Source organism: Anas platyrhynchos, chromosome 4 (genome assembly GCF_047663525.1).
Source record: "Anas platyrhynchos isolate ZD024472 breed Pekin duck chromosome 4, IASCAAS_PekinDuck_T2T, whole genome shotgun sequence".
Taxonomy (NCBI): Eukaryota; Metazoa; Chordata; class Aves; order Anseriformes; family Anatidae; genus Anas; species Anas platyrhynchos.
The window spans coordinates 79,626,755-79,647,081 of NC_092590.1; the positions used below are offsets into that span (position 1 = coordinate 79,626,755).

The 20,327-nt window shown below is 41.4% G+C and overlaps 1 protein-coding gene across 2 annotated transcripts in view; it reads right to left on the reverse strand.

Moving 5' to 3' along the window:
- The window catches only part of M1AP (meiosis 1 associated protein), a 29,577-nt gene extending 17,655 nt beyond the window's left edge, over positions 1 to 11,922 (reverse strand). The window contains exons 1-2 of one of the 2 annotated variants that reach the window (XM_038178324.2): positions 11,778 to 11,913; positions 2,274 to 2,566 (exon numbers count right to left, since the gene is read on the reverse strand). In XM_038178324.2, coding sequence (XP_038034252.2) covers positions 2,274 to 2,522 — 249 coding nt within the window. In that variant the 5' untranslated portion in view covers positions 2,523 to 2,566; positions 11,778 to 11,913. Of the gene's footprint in view, positions 1 to 2,273; positions 2,567 to 11,777 lie in introns of both variants that reach the window. The other variant, XM_072038005.1, reaches the window with a different exon arrangement.
- Between the last annotated feature and the right edge of the window lie 8,405 nt (positions 11,923 to 20,327).

Below are 20,327 nucleotides of genomic sequence, written 5' to 3' on the forward strand. Positions count from 1 at the left end.
ACTAGTATTTCTGGAGAAGGGTGAAATGGAATAGATGTTTAGCAGACAGAGATATAAAATTGGTCCTGTTCTGAGAAGCTACAGAGGACTAGAAATCATTTATAATAAAATGAAAAAAAAAAAGGTCCATCAAAGATTGCCATCCTGCTATACTTTAATGTCCCTAAAAGGGAAAAAACAGTTCTTAAAAACAGCCCGCAGTACATCAGCAGATGTTTGAATAGAGATGGCTTAGTAGGCAGAACACCCAGGCAAAACTGGAGGGCTGTGCCTATCAGCATGGTGTGCGGTACTGGCCCAAGTCTTTGGGTGAGATCTGCATGAGCTTGGGTGCACACTTTGCAGGCTTGGACAAGTCCCAGAAAAACACATTATGGCAAAAGAGTTGATGTGATTACCAATCAAGCAAACAGGAGGAGGGGATACTTTTTTAGCTCTCTTTACAGCATTGCTGAGACTGGTATTGGAATGCAGCATCCAATCTCAGTGACCATATTTTGAATCAACTTTGAAAAAGACAGAAGAGTGAATACAGGGAAGGGCTTGGAAGTTATTAAGGGACTCTACAAATGCCTTGCAGTTAGACTCATATTTTTTTCTCTTTCATTTGCCAGCTAGAAGATTACAGGGGAACCTGATTATCTCTAGAGGAAGAAAAAATAAGATATAAGCAGGTTTTTCAATCAAGCCAAAAGAGGAAATATATGAACAAATCGCTGGAAGCTAAAGCCAATAAATACAAATTAGAAGCTGGCTGCAAGTTTCGCAATGACAATGATTAACCAGTGAAAGAAATTATCAACAGAAGTAGATTATTCTCCATCTTGTAATATCTTCAGATAAAAACTTCATGTCTTTCTGGAGAAAATGCTTTAGTGAAGTATGGCTATTTTAGTGAAATATAATAGCTTATATAATAGGCAGGGTTCCTCTGTCTTAAAAACAAAACAAAACAAAACAACAAACACCTATGATTATCGGAATGAGTTGTTTTTTACATAAAAAGACAATCTATCATAAGCAGCAGAAGATTCACATGATTCATACGAGGGCAAGTGGGGGGATTGTGTCAGTCGTACTCTAGTGATCCATGATTACTGAATGAGATCTGAGTTTGTTTTCAGCCAGCACAGGTTGGAACAGTGTCAGCACTTCCCTAGTAAATAAAAAAGCAGGTGTTTGGCCCTAAACACATACAAATTAACTTGGACAAAAGGCAAAATCACAGAAAACAGGCCTGGAACAAGTTGTGATACAGAATGCCTAGTCCATTCCCGTATTTCCATGCCAGAATGGATTATATCTAAACTCATCCTAAGAAGTGTCTGTTCTTAAAGACCCTAATCAGAGTGGTTTCACAATCTCCCCAGTAAATGTTCTTCTGGTGTCATCTTAGTTATCTGGTCATGTTCTCTATAACCTATTATGCAAAATGAACAATGCCATTTAATACAGTCTCCTTGCAGATCCCATTTTCTAAATTCATCGTTAGCATTGGCCTTTGATTATTTTTTTTCCAGTTGGTGTCTGCCTCTCTTGAGATGTGAAAACTTGACAAAATATTTCAGAATGTTTTTACCATTGCTGAATAAAGTGGAAGGGTTAATACTGGGTGTTCATACTACCTTACATAAATGAGAGTGGTTAGTATGACCGCAGTAGGATGAATTCATAGATTCCAATGACCTTTATGATGCTTTCCAAACCCAAACTTTTATTGTAGAGCTGCTACTAATTCCCCGTCTGTGTTTATTCTGCAGCATATCCCTATGTGAATGAAGTACTTGTTCTTATTGACTTAGATCAGGATATTTCTCAAATTTGGCAAAAATACTTTGAATTCTGATCCTTTCCCTTTAAAGGTCTGGAACAGCCCCCAAAGTGGTAATATTTGTATAATCAACTGGTATACAGGCAGTTTCACGATCCAAATTATTGCAGTTGTAGAGTTGCGATTGGTAAGTATGAAGCAGCACAGACAGTGCAGGAAGTAGCATATGGGAGAGTGCAACAGATGGTACAGAAAGGAACAGTACAAAACCTAATTTATGCACATGAGCAACTTCACAGATCAAAAACATGAACCTTCTCCTTTTAAACACCATTCTTTTATAAAACTCACTTCTTCCATGAAGTCTAACAGGCTTTGCTCTTTGAGAATGATTATTTTTTTAAATATAAATTTGTAGGAAATCATAACTTCCTTTACTGAACTGCAACAACATATTGCATTCATGTTTGCTACATCCCAAGAGACATAATTTCACACCTACCACAAAGGGAAGCAAACATTCCTGCTGGTTCTGTACCACATAGAGGCTAAGAAGGGGAACACGGCAGGGACCTGTCAATCTGCATGCCAAACTCAGTGTGTTTTCCAGAGCTTCAGAGAGTACAGAACAAGTGTTGTCCCAGGAAGCTGATGTGACATCCACAATGAGAATCCGTGATGGCTGCTGGCAGTGTGCTTTAGTATCAGGAAATGTTTTCCGTGTTTCTGAGAATAATTTTCTGGAATTCATGACTTCTGTATGTAGGTAGTAGACATCCAGTTACCCTTCTGCATCTGAGATGGAAAAATTGACAAATATCAATGAGTGCGACTCTCCTTTGCCCATTCACTTGAAAGCAATGTGAGAAATAGCAAGCAGTAGTGAATTAGACTTCAATAGCTTTCACCAAAGTATTTGTTCATACTTTAGGATAAACCCATGCAAATATAAGGGGAAAAGCATAAGGTCAGAAAACAAAATGGATCAACCAAAAAAAATGCATAGCAAATATACTTGTGCAGCTGTAACTGGAGCAGTTAATGTTGCTAGCACAGCCATACCTAGCTCATGGACAAGCTATGTGATACAATCCTCCAGTATGACTCAGGTGTGTGGCAACAATCTCCAGCACAGCAGTGATTTCCAACAGCTGGGGGATAAAAGGACTCTGAACTAGTACTCCTGCTTCTGCAGTGGCCAAGTGATCATACCCAATATCCAGATGAGAACACAGCCCCCACTCCTTGATGAGACAAGTAGCTGTCATATCCAAAAAAGGCCATCACGATGCAGAAATAAAATAGTGCATATACATCAGTTTTACATTGTGAACTATGCAGAGCCAACCTTTCTTTGGAGTTTCTAACACACAAAGTTAGCTCTCTGCATTAACAAAAGCCTCAATGAATGTAGCACTAAGGTTGCCTGCAGTGTCTCATACTGTTCAAGCACATGGAGTACAGCAAGCCGTAAAAATCTGGAATGTCAGAAACTCCAACAGAAAGTATTTTCCAGCCAAGCACCAGCTTTGATTCCCAGAACTGGCTAGAGACACTGGGAATACTGTGTATGGAGGTGGATGTGCTTAACCTGTGTCACAGAGCTGTGCCAAACAATGCAGAGATTTGTCAGAACAGCTTGATGGAGCTGTCAGCATTGCAGACAACAGCTTGCACAAGGAAGCAAAGAAAAGCAGAAGGCTCCTGATTTCTTGGATCCCATGTATGTGGGAAGAGAGGTGGTGCATGTTCCAGTGCCCCGAGAGACCACAGATCACCTGGTATGAGAACAAAGCACATGGACCTCTTTTTGTGTGCTTTCTTTCAAATATCCACCCTTTCATCTGGAAGCACAACTACACTTCTGCATGCATAAGGCTCAGCTGGTGCTGTTTTGAGAGACTTCCCCACAATATTTAAGAAAATTTGACTATTTTTGAGAAATTTTAAGCAGAAGCAAGAAAGAGAAGGATCATGCTGTAAAGGAGGTCTTGTGTCTTTCCCATGCCTCACAGAGTATGAGACGGAGAAACCATTTGGCCCTGAGTCCAGAGTGAACACGTAATTGTTTGTCTCAAAGGTTTAGAGGCAAAGTATTCACCTATGCTTTTCCACAGACCTTGAATGTGACCTTTGTGTGTCGTCCCCCCCACACACACCTTCCCTTCAATACATACATCTTAAGCACCAAAGCCAGCATTTTGCTATTAAAAATTCCTTTCCTTCCTCCATTGTGAACAGAGATGCTGCCCAGAATCTGCTCTTCACTAAGTCTAAACATATCTGCACAAAGCATTCAGTGCTGTTTCTACGGTTATATGCAATCCTTCAAAAATATGCATTGTAGTAACAGTAATCCATAACCACAGAAATCTACTTGCACCCAGGGAGGTGTTTATATAATTGCACTTGTATTTTCAATATGAACTAGAATAAATTATGTCTTCTTATGGCTGTGTAAACCCCTAGTGGGTTTACTGAATCTTAAATCCCACCCTTGGCTTACATACTAGGGCTCTGGTAAGAACCTAGGCCAGTGTGAATTCCTGTGCACAGCTCTTAACTTGTGCAGTGTGTTTAGCTGAGACATGCAACTGTTATGTTCATGGGAAGGGAAGGGAAGGGAAGGGAAGGGAAGGGAAGGGAAGGGAAGGGAAGGGAAGGGAAGGGAAGGGAAGGGAAGGGAAGGGAAGGGAAGGGAAGGGAAGGGAAGGGAAGGGAAGGGAAGGGAAGGGAAGGGAAGGGAAGGGAAGGGAAGGGAAGGGAAGGGAAGGGAAGGGAAAAGGCTAGCATATTTCTGACAGTCCCCAGGATGCTTGAGTAAGAATTTCTTGAGGCCTTGAAAAGAACAAGAAACACATTTCCATCTAATTTAAGTATCACCAGGAAAACAAAAATGAACATAAAAACCCACCACCAACAACAAAAAAATGTATTTCTAGGATGTCTGTCAATGATGTCAAAACAGAGTGAACACAGATTGAATTTCAAAACTGAGGCTAACAGTTCAGAACTGGTGAAAATATTTTACAAATATCATGTACATGTGTGTGTATCTTGCTTTGTTTTGGCTAGTAACCCGATACAATTTTACTGGAAAGTGAAAAACAGATAACACTTTAATCAGCGTCTCTTCTGAAGCTGTAAAATATACAGTAAAGTTTACTAAATTACTTCACTGAATCTGGAAAAAAAAATGTCTCTCTCTCTCCCTTTTTTTTTTTTTTTTTTGTGATGAGGCTTTGTGCTACTCATCTCTGCAAGCACCTAATGCCTTCTCAAATAAGGAAACAAAATCTATCCTACAGTCAGAAGTCTAGAAAACTTGGCTCTGTTTTTTCTTGTTTTCAGATGGAAAACTGAGCTTTGATACTGAAAAATACACTTTTTCTGAATTTGAATGAAGTCTTCACTCTTGACACTTCATAGAACTGTGCCTGTTTTAAGGTGCTTTAGTAAAACTGATCCCTCATCAGCTATGTTATTAGACTAAGGGTAACTGTCTCACAGGCTGTGAGAGAGGTGGGCTGTTTACTCTGTATATCAAATATTGTGCAGAATGATGTACATAAATCATCTGAATATTGCTAAGCAGAGATTAATTAACAGACCACAGTTATGAAGAAATGAAATTCCTTCAGCTGATAAAGAAAAGGTTGTCCAACCAAAGAATTCTGTATAATAGTCTAATTGGTTGCTATGGTAAAATCATATCTTCATTTAAGTAGCAAGTGAACTGACAGAGAGCCTAGCCTAAGGGATTGCACCATAATTCAGTGTGCATGAGTGAAAACTGTTCTGGCATCTCATATAACATTAACTTACTGCTCAATAAAACAGAACTTATTAGCTGTCAAAGCTAGTTAGTAACGGTAATGTACAATTTGCTCAATGCAGGAAGACAAATACTGAGGACGGTTTCCATTTTCTTTCTAATAAATTAGTCAGCAAAGCTTGGATTCAACCTCAATTTAAGTGGAGGGAAAATAAAAAATAAAATAAAAAAAAGAAAAACACAAAACAACACAAAACCAATACATGTGAATAATGAGTTTAACTTAAGAATCCTTTATTGGGTAGGTAAGCCCCACAGACCTACTTTGACAGTGGCCTATTTACAGAGAAGTACACAACTAAGCTAAGAAAACCTCAAGATGCAATAATGAATACAAACTATTGGTGAGGAAAAGCTTTTAAAATTGTGAACAAAAGGCACCAACAAACAGTATCAGTTAACAGGTTTAAGGACAATGAAAACTTATTCTTTAAGCTATTAAAGCATAAAAGCTACTCTTTAAACACATCGAGAACTTATTTAACCAAGAAGAAATGGTGTTCAATAAATATTTTGATCTGCATTTAGAAGAAAGCACTGACGACTAATTATTCTGTTTTTCATTTGTGACTAGAGTGGATATTAAGTTCATCTGCTAGGTCAGCATGTTTTACTCTTTGAGAAGAGGATCTTTGTGCCCTGGAGCGCCCTGGAACTCTTTGAACCCTTCTGAACCTTTAACTCATCTCAGAGCTGTGAAAGCTCTACAGTAACCGTAATGTTCTTGTTTAAACAAAGAACATACAACATGATTCAGATAGCAATAGCCCATTTGTCATTCATCATGTATGTACCAGGGAAATTAATAGAAACAGTGATATGAGGCATAGTCAATAGCAAACCTAAAAATATTAGCATAAGTATGGAAAATAGATCTCCTTGATAGTAGATTTTAGTGGGATTATACACAGGCATAGGGGTTTCAACAGAGTATAATTTGATCTCTATGAGGCATTTAATTTAAACACACTTGATTTTAGTCACCATATCACCATAAAAAGCAATGTAACTCCTCAATAAATAGATTAAGAGATTGTAAATGGAGAAATTGCAGATAATATATACAAATGAGGATTATTCTGTCAAAAATTTTCCACTCGAGTTCTAATTAAGTAGAGATCACAAGATATATAAAGATTTACCATATAGAATTTACAGAAGACACAAACATTGAAGTGTCTAAGCAGTGTGGACAGCCTCTGTGTACCTTTTTATCTACCAAGCCCAGATGGAAAGACATTTATTTTAAAAAGTCAGGATGAACAGAAGAATAAAATCAAACTAACAAAGTTAGCATATAATCAAGCTACTGAAATTATTCAGGATCCTATATAGCAACAGACATTACATGTTTTTCTGTACGTCAATGCTAATAGCCAATACAAGGCTTTGGGGTTGTGTTTTTATTGAGATAAAAATCACCAACTCTTAGTAAGAATAGGTACTTTATCATAACATTAAAATCAGTCATTATCACCCTTGCAGATTTATTTTTTTCTTAAATAGAAAGGAATTATGATGCTATAGGAGTTTAGAAAAAAGCCATTGTCTAATTCTGAATCACTATAAATAATGCAGCAAATGATTGTGAATGCTTATCAACCACTGTCTTGACAGATAAGGACAAGCTGATGTATAATATAAGGATAAGATGATGTATAATGCATATGCCCAATTGCTCCTATAGAACAACCTGCCGACTCATAAAACCCATCAAGAATGCTCTGAGGAACACTGTCTTATCATAAAGGACTTCTGCTTGAGTGATGTGCTTGAACTCTCAGAATTAAAACTTTTTAGGTATTGTAATATCTTTTTGATGAGATTATATGTACGATTAATAAAGCTTCATAAGGCAGATGCTTTATCTTGCCTGGTAAATTGATTAAGAAACTAGAATTATATGAAGTCAACATACACATTAAATGGATTAAACCTGAATAATTCATAAGCCTCAGAACATAGCTGTAGACAAGCAAACATCACTGAGCGTGTTTTAGTTAAGTGTATATGAAATCACTGTGAGATACATGCACATATCAGAGCAGAGTGAAATAATGTTCCATGGTAATGCCTTACAGATAGGCTCACTTTTATTTCTTCCTTTCTCCTACTCGCTGCCACAAGACATCTTGAAACCTTTTCAATACAATGAAGCAGGACTGAACAAGAGGGAACAGTTATTTCCCTTACATCACACCTTCAAATACCCTCTAACCGAATGGTTAGGGCACTTTCCTGAGAGGTGGGTTATCTTCTGTGAACTCTTCACCCTTGAATGCATACCTCCCACATTCTAGATGTCTTTTCTAGTCATTAATCCTGTGTATGAAAGGATGCTGGTTTGTGTACCCTAAGTGGAAGCAGCTGCTGCATTGTAACCCAGACCAGAGCACTGACATGACAAAGAGGGTAAGATTTAAGGTAACACTGTTCTTTTTGTACTTCCAGCTGGCCAGGTAAAGTAATTCTTTGGTCTGGGCGAGACCCAGAAATCTAACACCATGGCATGGGTTCTGCTTTAGTCCATGCAGGACCTTCCCAGCCATGACTGAAGAGGGCTTGCACCTGAGCAACCACATTTGACACTGTTATTATGAATGAGAGTCCTAAAAACTTAGTCTTCTCTTTCTGCATCAACACCAAATTCTGGTGGACTGTGGGCAGTGGGATGATGAATTAGACCAAATCTGCTGCAGGAAGGGTTTTGGGAAGTAGGGCTGGAGAGCTGCAGATGGCGACTTCTCTCAAGCCTCCCCTGCACAGAGGCAGCAGCTGATGGAGGAGAGAGACAGAAGACACCCTCACAGCTCCCCAGGCTGGCATCTGCAGGAGCAGTTTGCTCCCGGGCCTGTGTTGCAGACCAGTTCCCAAGTGCTATGGCCTCCCTTCTGTTTGCTGTCAGCTGCCCAACAGCCACACAATAATGCAGATGGCCTAGCATGAGTTAATGCTGCTTCTCACAGAAAAACTCATACTAGATTTACAAAGGAAGTCTGCAGTTTGCAGGGGACAACACTGTGGAGAGCAGCCAGTCTCCTGCTCCTGTTTCTCCTTCTTCAAAACCCTTTACCATATAAAAATCAGTGCAGGAAACAAAGTAAACATGCAAGGGTTTCTGTCAGCTCCAGGACAGAATCATATAGCAGGGAGCTGTGTTTCTGTACTCCTTCCTACCTTGAAAGCACTTAACACTCTTTTGAAGGTTGCACTTTGAACTAACGGCCAGTTGCAATATATCTCCAGTGCCATGACTTCAGATTATTCTAGAACCAGTTTCATGCAAGGATATAAGACATTAACCTCACACTGTATTAGCAATATAGGATTCCTCAGTGAATCGTTCCTTATTATCACAGTTAGTATGCCATGCAGTTCCATTGTTAACTCATCAAAACCCAAAGTATCATAGAAGCAGAGAAACACAAGGTTGGAAAGGACCTACAAGATCATCTAGTCCAACCATCCTCCTATCACCAATACTACCCACATATCTTGTAGCACCTTGTCCAGGTGCTTCTTGAACACCACCAGGGATAGTGACTCCACCACCTCAGTGGGCAGGCTGTTCTGGTGCCTGACCACTCTTTGAGAGAAAATGTTTTTTCTGATATCGAATCTAAATGTCCCCTGGCACAACTTGTGGCCATTTCCTTGAGTCCTCTCATTAGTTATCTGAAAGACTGACCCCCTCCTCATCACAACCTCCTTTCAGGAAGCTGTAGAGTGAAGTGAGGTCTCCCCTGAACCTCCTCCAGACTAAACAACCCCAGTTCCCTCAGCCGCTCCTCATAGGACTTGTGTTCCAGGCCTTTCACCGGACAAATTACTTGGCCTTGATGTCTTTCTTGTAGTGGGGGGCCCGGAACTGAACACAGTACTCGAGGTGCAGCCTCACCACAGCTGAGTACAGGGGGATGATCACCTCCCTGCTCCTGCTGGCTACTCTATTTCTAATACAGGCCAGGATGCCATTGGCCTTCTTGATCACCTGGGCACACTGCTGTCTCATGGTCAACCAAGCATTGATCAACATTCCCAGATCCTTTTCTTCTTCACAGTCTTCCAGCCACTCTGCCCCAAGCCTATAGCGTTGCATGGAGTTATTGTGGCCAAAGTGCAGGACTTGGCACTTGGCCTTGCTGAACCTCATCCCATTTGCCTCAGCCCAGCAGTCCAGCCTATCCAGATCCCTCTGAAGGACAACTCTACCCTCAGGCAGATCGACACTATCTCCCAACTTGGTGTCATCTGCAAACTTACTGAGGGTACACTCTATCCCCTCATCTAGGTTGTCAACGAAGACAGTAAACAAGATAGGCCCCAGTACCTAATGGGATGCCGGCTGGACTTAACTCCATTAAACCACAACCCACTGGACATGGCCCTCCAGACAGTTCTTTACCCAGAGAAGAGTATACCTGTCCAGGCCACAGGCAGACAGTTTCCCCAGGAGAATACTGTGGCAGGCTGTGTCAAAGGCTTTGCTGAAGTCTAAGTAGAAGTCTAAGTAGACTACATCAAGAGCCCTTCCCTCATCTACCAGTCTGGTCACACGGTCATAGAAGGAGATGAGGTTGGACTAGTATGACCTGCCTTTTGTGAACCTGTGCTGGCTGGGCCTGATCTCCTGGATGCCATGCAAGTGCTGTGTGATCTCACCCAAGATGATCTGCTGCATAACTTTCCCTGGAATCAAGGTCAAGCTCATAGTAGTGTAGGGCTTCCTGTCCCACTGTTATTATTGACAGACAGACTTTTCCTAAACCTGAGTGACAAGAAGCTTTCCAGTAATTTCCATCCTAGATGTGTGGTGGCTGGTCATTTTACCCTGTTGTTCTTGTGCCAGAATTACCTTTCTTTTCTCCTGTCTCACTTTTTGCACAATTTACATATTTATAGACAAAAAACATATTCCTGCTCAGCTTTTCTAGTTATAGCTCATAAAATAGTTTCTCTATGTCCCCTGCTTATCTTAGTAACTCTTTTCTGCGGCTGCTCCAGTTTGAACATTTCTGTGCATATTTATTTAATTTCTGTTTATATTTCATTCACATTATATAAAACATTTCAGATGGCATCTCACAAGCAAATTTCTAATGGAACTCATACTTCCTTATTACTATTGAATGGAATTTGTCATATATGACAGTTGAGAGTACAGAATACTCTAAGCTCAAATGATGAACCAAAGCTCATAAGTACAGGTAGTACTCAATATGTATTCAGTATGTATTAGTGTATGACTATCACTATGACTATCAATAACATATAGCTTAGGCTTTTTCACATCTGGAAGGTGTCCTTGACAAGTTTTATAAAAGGTTTTACTGAATATGTTAGATATCAAGAATAAAATCCCTACAATATTAATGTATGCCTACTGGTTATAAAGGAAGTTCTGTGTGTTTAGACCACATGCTATAACCTAATCCTCTGGTGTGCTGGATGTGACCTCAGAGTCTCTCAATCTGCAGTCTCACTGTAACTTTTTTCTCATAGGTTCATATTTCCTGTACTATTTTGCAGACACCTTTAGAAAGCAATGCTACCCCATTCACAAATCCTGTGACTGGATACTAAGAATGAGGGAATACAGCCCCTAGCTGCCTGATGCACTTGTCCTCTGGTCCACAAAACAGACACTATAAAATCTGCACATTAACTGCATGTCCCACATCACAAACAAGGAAGTGCTGGAAAGGCTGTGGCACTTGTTCTCTCAAAAAAGATTTGCAGGTCTCTAAACTGGGCAACGTCCCCCACTACAAGTTGTGTCTATAAGGCTGCAGTGCTGGTGTAATGGTATATCCTCTGTGCTCTGCCCATGGTGGGGGCCACAGAACAAGGGCATGCATCTAACATGGCAGGGTTCACAGAAAGTGGGTATATTGCATTCAATGAAACAGTGCCTGGGCTATTCATCCTCCAGAAACACTGGGAGGAGGGCCAGGAGGGAGCTTTCCCCACTGTGGGGACCCTACCCTGAGGGACATGCCCATCAAGCGACACTGGGCCTGGCTGGGCCATGCACTGCAGGACATGCCCAGGGCAGCACCCAGCCTAGGCTTGTGAGGGGCCTCCGTGGGCAGTGATGCTGGGCCTGGGGCAAGAGGAGAGCCTAGCACTGCACAGCAAAGCCCAGCACAGCAGAGCTGGCGCTGAGGTTACCTTCACAGCAGTCCAGTTGGTCAGAGCTGTCCGGCCTTCGCTGCTCAGGTTGGCTTCAGCAGAGCAGCCATGCTGGGCCACAGCTCTCCTCCCACAGGCCAGGACCGTGTCACACATGCCCACTGGCACATATGCCACTGCTCGCGGCAGGCACCACACACATGCTCAAGGCACTCCTGGACATGCACACATGGTCATAGGTGTGCATTGGCAGGTACAGGCACGCTTCTGCACACATGGGCATGCACAGGCAAACTGTACCATGTAGACCCATGTAGGTAGACCTATAAGGCTGAAGTGGAAAGGACTGACAGTCATTTCTGTGTCCAAGTAGCTGCATTTTGTCTGCTCCTTTTTTCTTTCATCCATTAGGAAATGGACGTGTAAAGGAAAATATAAATTTTCAGAAGGCATTTTAGTTTTCAGAATACATGGGAGATCTCAAGCTAAAATCACAGAACCACAAAATCATCTAGGTTGGAAGAGACCTCTAAGATCACCCAGTCCAACCTCTGATCAAACACTAACAAGTCCTCCACTAAACCATATCACTAAGCTCTACATCTAAACATCTTTTAAAGACCTCCAGGGATGGTGACTCAACCACTTCCCCGGGCAGCCCATTCCAATGCCTAACAACCCTTTCAGTAAAGTTCTTCCTAATATCCAACCTAAACCTCCCCTGGCACAACATTAGCCCATTCCCCCTCATCCTGTCACCAGGCACACGGGAGAATAGAACAACTCCCACCTTGCTATAACCTCTTTTAAGATACCTGTAGAGTGCAATAAGGTCGCCCCTGAGCCTCCTGTTTTCCAGACTGAACAATCCAAGCTCTCTCAGCTGCTCCTCATAAGACTTGTACTCCAGACCCCTCACCAGCTTTGCTGCCCTTCTCTGGACTTGCTCAAGCACCACGATGTCCTTCTTTTAGCGAGGGACCCAAAACTGAAAACAGTACTCGAGGTGTAGCCTCACCAGAGCCGAGTAAAGGGGGCAATCACTTCCCTAGCCCTGCTGGCCACAATGGACTACAGAGGACCTAGCCCTGCTGGACCATCAGTGATGATCCTTTCAGAAAACTAGAATTTATAAACTAAATAAGCCTATTAAATAAAGATCTTAAAAGTATAATGAACTTAAAATTATAAAATAAATTAAAATACATATGTCTTCAATGAATAAATGTCTATTACATTCTGATACCTCATCAGCTATATTTCTTAGCCTACGCTACAAGAATCTGTTACCTCCCATGTCTTTATTTGTATAGATGTTCATAGCCATTGTGGGTGGAGATTATAGAAAATACAATGACCACAGCAGTAGATAATGATAAATACAGATCAGCTGGAATAGAAACATGTGAATCCTATTCGCAGGTTGTAGCATATCTGTGGGAAGCCAGAAGAGAATTTGGGTGTGAAAATTATAGAACATTTCAGACTGACACAATTGTTAAGAGAGGCAGTGCTATCCTTGATTATCTAGATAGGGAACTTTGAAATTAGAAGTACAGAAGTACATCACCTCTATATCCTACTGCAGAAGAGTCTTTATTGGAAGAACAAATCCAATGACTGGAAGCTGAAGCCAGAAATTTATATAACCATTAGAATGTTTTTTGTCTGTCTGTTTGTTTGTTTGTTTTTCTTTCAGGGAATGCTTGGCTGGAGTCTCTGAATCTGGATTATTATTAGTAATAATAGTCTATTATTTATATTTATATTATTTATTTGTATCATGTCACCAATGCTACAATCATCTAGCAGGGCTTAATGACACTAAACATTGTTAAAACATGGAACAAAAAGAAGATTGTAGACAGGAGAATACAAATGATCGGCATTGCAGAAAACACTTCTGCATTACATAAGTCCACTGTGAAGCTACTTTTAGAGAATTCATGCCTTTCTGGTTCTTTCATCTTTCAAGGGATAAAGCAAAAATGGAAAAAGTTGGGGAAAACCAAGGGTTATGAAATAGGTGTCACAACTTCTGCATAAGAACCAATTAAATAGACTGATTCCTCAGCTTCTGAAAGAAACAGCTGAGGGCATACATGATAGAAGCATGTAAGATTATGAATGTAATTGAGAAAGCAAACAGAAAAGTTTATTCATATTTATATTTAAAAAGAGGTAGAAGACATTGAGTAAAATGATCTGACCAAAGTTTACATGTAAAACAAGCAAAAAATATATATATATTTTCTTATACAGGGTATACTTAAATTCTGGAATTCGCAGGCAGGAGATGGATGGTGGAGAGGCCAAAACCATGAATTAGTTCCAAATCTAATCCAATTAACTCATGACATGAGACTCCTTCAGTGCCTGTTAAATGGAAAGATGGAGATAAAACCTTTGTCCTAGAAAGAGTTCATAAACTGAAGATTACTGGAAAGATGATTCAGTGAAATTATCATCTGTATGTGCTCAGTTCTTACATTCCTGCTATCAACATCTCTTCCTGACCACTGCCAGAAATAGCATACTGGGCATACAGGGCCTCAGTCTGACTGAGCTCTCCCAAAATAATGGGATGGGATGGGGCTTTGAGCAACCTGGTCCAGTGGGAGGTGTCCCTGCCCATGTCAGAGGGTTTGGAACCGGGTGTGCTTTGAGGTCCCTTCCAAACTAAACCATTTGGTGATTCTATGATTAATCCTGGGTTCTTAAGAATCATGATAATGGTTGAAAATGATACACTCAGCCCATAGCTTACTGTCATAAATTATTTTGGATCCTAACTCTCTCCTGGGTGAGGGTTCTACTCTGTGTGCACATGTGTGCATGGGGGGCTAAGTACCAGCAGCTGGAGCCAGACCGTGGCTTGGAGGCTTCTGTATCCAGGGGGCAGCAACTGGAGCATGTGCGGGTGTGCAAGTGAGCATATTCTGGTTAGCAAAGAGCAAGCTCGATAAGGCATTGAACAGGGGAAATGGCCTGGGAGCAAGGGGTGTGTGGATTTCAACGGGCAAGACTGCAGAAGGAGATGTTTGTTGGAGGGACAAGGGGAATACTAGTCAGCTGTGTGTATATGTGCATGGGTGTGCATGTAATGTGTGTGTGTACACAATGATCTGTGCAGCCACTGGAGCATGGCTGCTGCCTCGGGGGCTCAGTTGCCCAGATGCCACATCGAGCCCGGCTTCTGGAGGCATCTACACTGAAAATGTGGAGATAGATATATCTGTGTGTGCATATATTTATATATTTCTGCCAGCGGACTTCCATACTGCTCAGCAAGAGCAGGGAGCCAGACGAGACACTGGTGCAGTCTGTATTGGTGTGAACACTCTGGGCATCTGTGGATCTGTGTGGCCAGCTGTGTATATGTATATATACATGTTCTATACACATGCTCTGCATGTATTTGCCGGCTGGGAACATGTGCTCAGCCCCACAACTGGTTGGGCCTGCGGGCATGGAGATGTGGCAGACTTGCCACTGTCAGATCCAGCCCCATTTCCTCCTACCAGCTGTAGCTGGGAAAGCATCATATGTACCTTAAAATGGAACCTGATAATTTGGTAAATTATATGTAAGTGACTTCTGCACTAGCAATGAATGAGTTTTCTGGGTGAGAAGGTGCTTTTCAAGCATACATTCTTAAAACACATGGCTGTTGTGAGCAAGTGAGTTAGGAGAATGGAAGAATAGGAGGCAGAGATCTCAAGGCTATGATGGAATGAGGACAGTACAAAAAGTGAAGTTTAAAGAGAAGAAAGGTGAGTGACTTCAGTGTCTGTGACAGGTAAAAAGAAAAGGTCCATCATATATGAAAAGCTAGTGCAGAAATTATTGCATAGGTCATGCTAGTTCCATGGGCCGAAGGCAGGAGTAATAGATTAGAATAGTCTTGAACAAAAACTTTTCTGAGCAGCACAAGGTGACCGTAGGTCTCCAGAACTATGAAGCAACTCCATCTCTCTCCAAGGCTGTATGGGAACTTGCTGGCCCAGGGAAACATTTTCTTTGACTTCTCCACTTGCCTTGTCATAAAGCCGTTATTTTCCACAGCTTTGAGTGCCATTCTTTTTGTACTGGCTTTCATATACTTGGATGATGTAACAGGTTTTCCTGGGGTTTCCTGTTAAATTCACATTTGCTAAATTCAATGTATTTCGTCCTTGCCAGAATTGTAGGCATACTGCTCTGCCTACTTGGACAGGATCTAAACAATTGCCTTCACCCTCTGAATGTCTCAGAATACACTTGCCTTTTCTTCTCCCTCGTTCTCTCTCCCTTCCCTCCTCTCCCCTTCTCTTTCTAAGGTGACAAAAAGAAGCCATAGTTTGTATTCGAATACCTAACAAAAGATTCTGTTAAAATCAGAAACATACCCAGTGCAGCGTATTTAGCTGTCCTGTCTACTTCATCATGGAGCTTTCACTTTTTTTTTTTTTTTTTTCCTTTCTGCAGAATTACAAAGAAAGTATAAGAAAAAGCACCATGCTTGACAGTGCTTGCATGATTGGAGTTTTTTTATGAACTATTTGCAAGTGGTTTTAGTTAACAGTTCTAGTTTTTGAAAACTGGAAGAGGTGTTCAGCATGTATCATGTTCTGAAATGACATACAGTCAGTCTCTGTGGTATCTTTCAGTAATCTTAATGTTACTTGTCTTGTAATTTACTTGTAGATATTAGCCTGTCTTACAAAAGTAAAGGTCCACTGCTTGTTGTCCATAATACACCCTCCCTTTTATCAATCTTTCACCTAGATCCTCACACTGTAGAGGAGCTCCAGCTGTTTAATACATTATTCATCTACCTAAGATGAGACTGCTTCTCCTGTGCTTCTGTTGCAAAAGTTCTCTCTGTTCCTTAGCCTACCAGCCTGTGGGGTGCACTGGCTCTATGGAGAGATTCTTGCATGTGTTGTAACTCCCCACTCTCCCCACATAGTTCTCTGTAAATTTCAGAAGTATTGAAGACTGATTTACATTATATAGACACGTTGCAGGTTATGGGCTGCAGTTTAGAACTTTCAGCATTTAATATAAATCAATTTATCTTTCTATATTCTCAAACTATTTGCATACACAGGATTCCAATCTAAAGAACAAGGTGTATCTTTGCTCACAAATGATATAGTACATGCTTAGATATCTTGGAGAGTGAAAGCAAGTATGGGATGACATTTGTTTAGAAAAGGCAACTGAGACCAAATTTCAAGGTACAAAATTATAATATTTCCTGAGCAGTTTCAAATTTGTCAACACCATGAAAAATGGTTAGTAATTTATCCTGATTTCAGCTAGGATAGAGTTAATTTTCCTTCTAGTAGCTGGTATGGTGCTGTGTTTGGGATTTAGGATGAGAATAATATTGATATCACGCTGATGTTTTAATTGTTGCAGAGCAGTGCTTACACTAAGCCAAGGACTTTTCAGCTTCTCACTCTGTCCTGCCAGCGGGCAGGCTGGGGGTGCAGCAGGAGCTGGGAGGGGACAGACCCAGGACAGGTGACCCAAACTGGCCAAAGGGGTATTCCGTACCATATAGGGTCATGCTGAACAATTGTATGGGGGGGCTGGCTGGGATAGGGTGGGCCGGCTGCTTGGGGATAGGCTGGGCATTGGTCAGTGGGTGGTGAGCAATTGTATTATGCATCACTTATTTTGTACACGTTATTAGTAGTAGTACTATTGTCATTATTATTATTATTTTCCTTCATTTTCTGTCCTAATAAACTGTCTCTATCGCAATCCACAGACTTCCATTTCTTTCTAATTCTCTGCCCCATCCCAGAGAGGAAGGGGAGAGGGTGAGCGAACAGCTGTGTGGTGCTTAGCTCCCAGCTGGGTTAAACCACAACATAATTCTATTTACAACTTATTATTTTAAATAAAATAATATTTCTGAAAATAACTTTGTGATTTTTATTAGTCTGAGATTTATAATTTCTTTCATAAATTATTCAATCCAGTACTGAATAAGACTGAGATGGATACATGTAAAACCTAACTAGCTGTGAACTCACTCAGGTTTGTCTACCTACAGTAAACATCTCTGAAAGGAAGAATTTAAATGAGGAAAGCCCAGCTCCTCTGCTTGCTTTCAGGATAAAAGATTTCCAGCTCATGTTCTTCAAAAGGATAGCTGGGTTGTAACTGAAATACGTGTTTTTCACAAAAAAAAACGTGTTTGGAACTCCTGTAAGACAGCTGTTGTGACTTGCTACCAGCAACCAGTCTGTTGTTACCCTATAGAATGAGACACAGCATCCAAGCATCAGTTTTACTACATAGGAAAAGCAGCTTTGCCAGTGATACAAGGCCAGCTGCTTCTCCCTTAGGATTTCACTGAAGTGTGTAGCAGGGTGGCAAGGCCTCAAAGGGGTGGCAGGGCAAACCATCTGCTTGATGAAGCCCTTCCCACTCCATCTCTTCTTTTTCATACATTTCTGCATGCTGCCACACCATCTTTCTCTGTACTTACACCAGCCACTACATGAGGAACAGACTGGGGAAGTGAGCATATGTGTTTTTTCCTTTTACATAAAGTTCTGGCAAGGAAGCTGCTTGCTGGTCACAGCTCCCTGTCAGTGAGGAGTGGTGTACAAAGGGCTCCCAGGGCGCTTCCTGAACTGCAGCATGGATGCAATTACTTAGCTCTGCAGGGGTGCCTTGGTGTCTCTCCAGGATGTGTACGTTGAAGGACCTGGGTCCTTGAATTTGTGTTGAGGCACTGCATTGAAAGCACAGATGGAACTGAAACCCTCTGCCTGGTTTGATTTGAAAACCCTCTTGATTACTTTTTGAGGCAGTAGCGTTAGTGTGAAAGTGCTTGTTTCCACAAGGAAGCAGTAGCGTCAGTGTGAAAGAGTTTGTTTCCACAAGAAAGCTGTACTGAACTAGTTGGTAAGTGAATTTCAAGCGTTGTTGCTGTTCCAGGATAAGTTTGAACATGGGAACCTGTTTGAGAGTATCAGAGACAAGTTTATTTGTGGTAGTCCTAGCTGCTTTTCATGTAAAGAGCAACTCCACCACCTCGGCTTGCTGGCCTGTCTGTCCTGAGCAGGACAATAACAATAGTTCTTGTTCACACTCCAGTGGATCGCACAGGCCTGAGGTGTTTTCTTCTTGCCAGAGTTCTGAGTACAACTGCCTTGGCTCTTGCACCTTAAACAAAAGAAAACCACCCATCATTGTGATCACAGAAATATTTGTGTCCCATTTATAGCTGACAGTGTACTGTCTATTTGACATATGAGACACATTTGTCTATTTGAATATGGGATCTATTCCACAATCTTTAACATGGTACAATAGTCACTGTTCTCCAAGGGGTTGTTTCAGGCTGTTTCTGGGGTTGAATCTGTGCTATTTCTAATCTCCTCCAATACCTAGTCAATTTGCAGTACTCATTGAACACCTCTTATGACTTAGCAAGAAGACTGATCTTCTTGCCAACCAGATTGGAGCAGAGGAGTGCAGTGAGCAGGATGTCCTGTACAATACTGAATCAGATGAAGTTTGAGGAAAGTTAGCTGCCAAAGCATACTGGGATCTTGCTTAGCTTGGTGCACGTGTATGGCAGACGAGCGATGCTTTAAGGCAGGCTGCCTAGTAGATGGTACCTATGTCAGGCCTATGGAAGGTGGAGGGCAATGCTGTTCAGTTAGAAGGAATTTGAAAAATCCTTTAATTTGAAATATTTTGTTATGCTGCGGGGGATGTGGTGTGACATACTGGTGTGCCTCTGAACACTGTTTTGTTTTGTTTTCTTTTGTTTTTGTAACATCTCTTGCAGGTTTAGTAGGGTACAAATACTAGCACTAAAATAAATTTGATAGTGCTGTCATCAGTTATTCATATCAGGAAACGGCTTTAACAGTAAGCAGCCTTTGGCATTTAGCTCTGGGAAGAGTAGTTTGCCGTGTGGCAGACTTCATCACTTGTCTCATGTATCGTGCATCATCTCATGGTCGTTGCATCCCAAGCTGCTCCCGACCTTCACATCCCTAACAAGCCCATCCCTGTTGGTAAGGACAAGGTCCAAGAGCACCCCCCTCCTCATTGGCTCCTCCACCACCTGTGTCAGAAAATTGCCTTCAATGCATTGTAGGAACCGTTTGGACTGCGAAGATGGGGACAAACTCTTTTCAGTAGTGCCCAGAGACAGGACAAGAGGCAACGGGCACAAATTGAAACACGGAAAGTTCCAGCTGAATATGAGAAAACATTTCTTTACTGTGAAGGTGACAGAACACTGGCACACGTTGCCTAGAGCGGCTGTGGAGTCTCCTTCTCTGGAGACATTCAAAACTGTTTTCCCCACCCCCCTGTGCATTTTGAAGGAGGTAGTCCCTAAGCCAATGCAATCTAACTACATCTAAGCTGTAAGTCTTACTTCCATATATAAAGGAACTTTTTTTGTTGTTGTTGTTGTTTGTTTGTTTCTTTAAATCGAGGCTCATGTGCATGTGTTTGGCTTGTCCCAATGGCTGGTGTATATGATCGCTCACATGCCCCGAAACTCCATGTGCTGGTGTTGGATCTACATCCCGTAAAGGTCCACATCCTGTGTGTTCAGCTTTT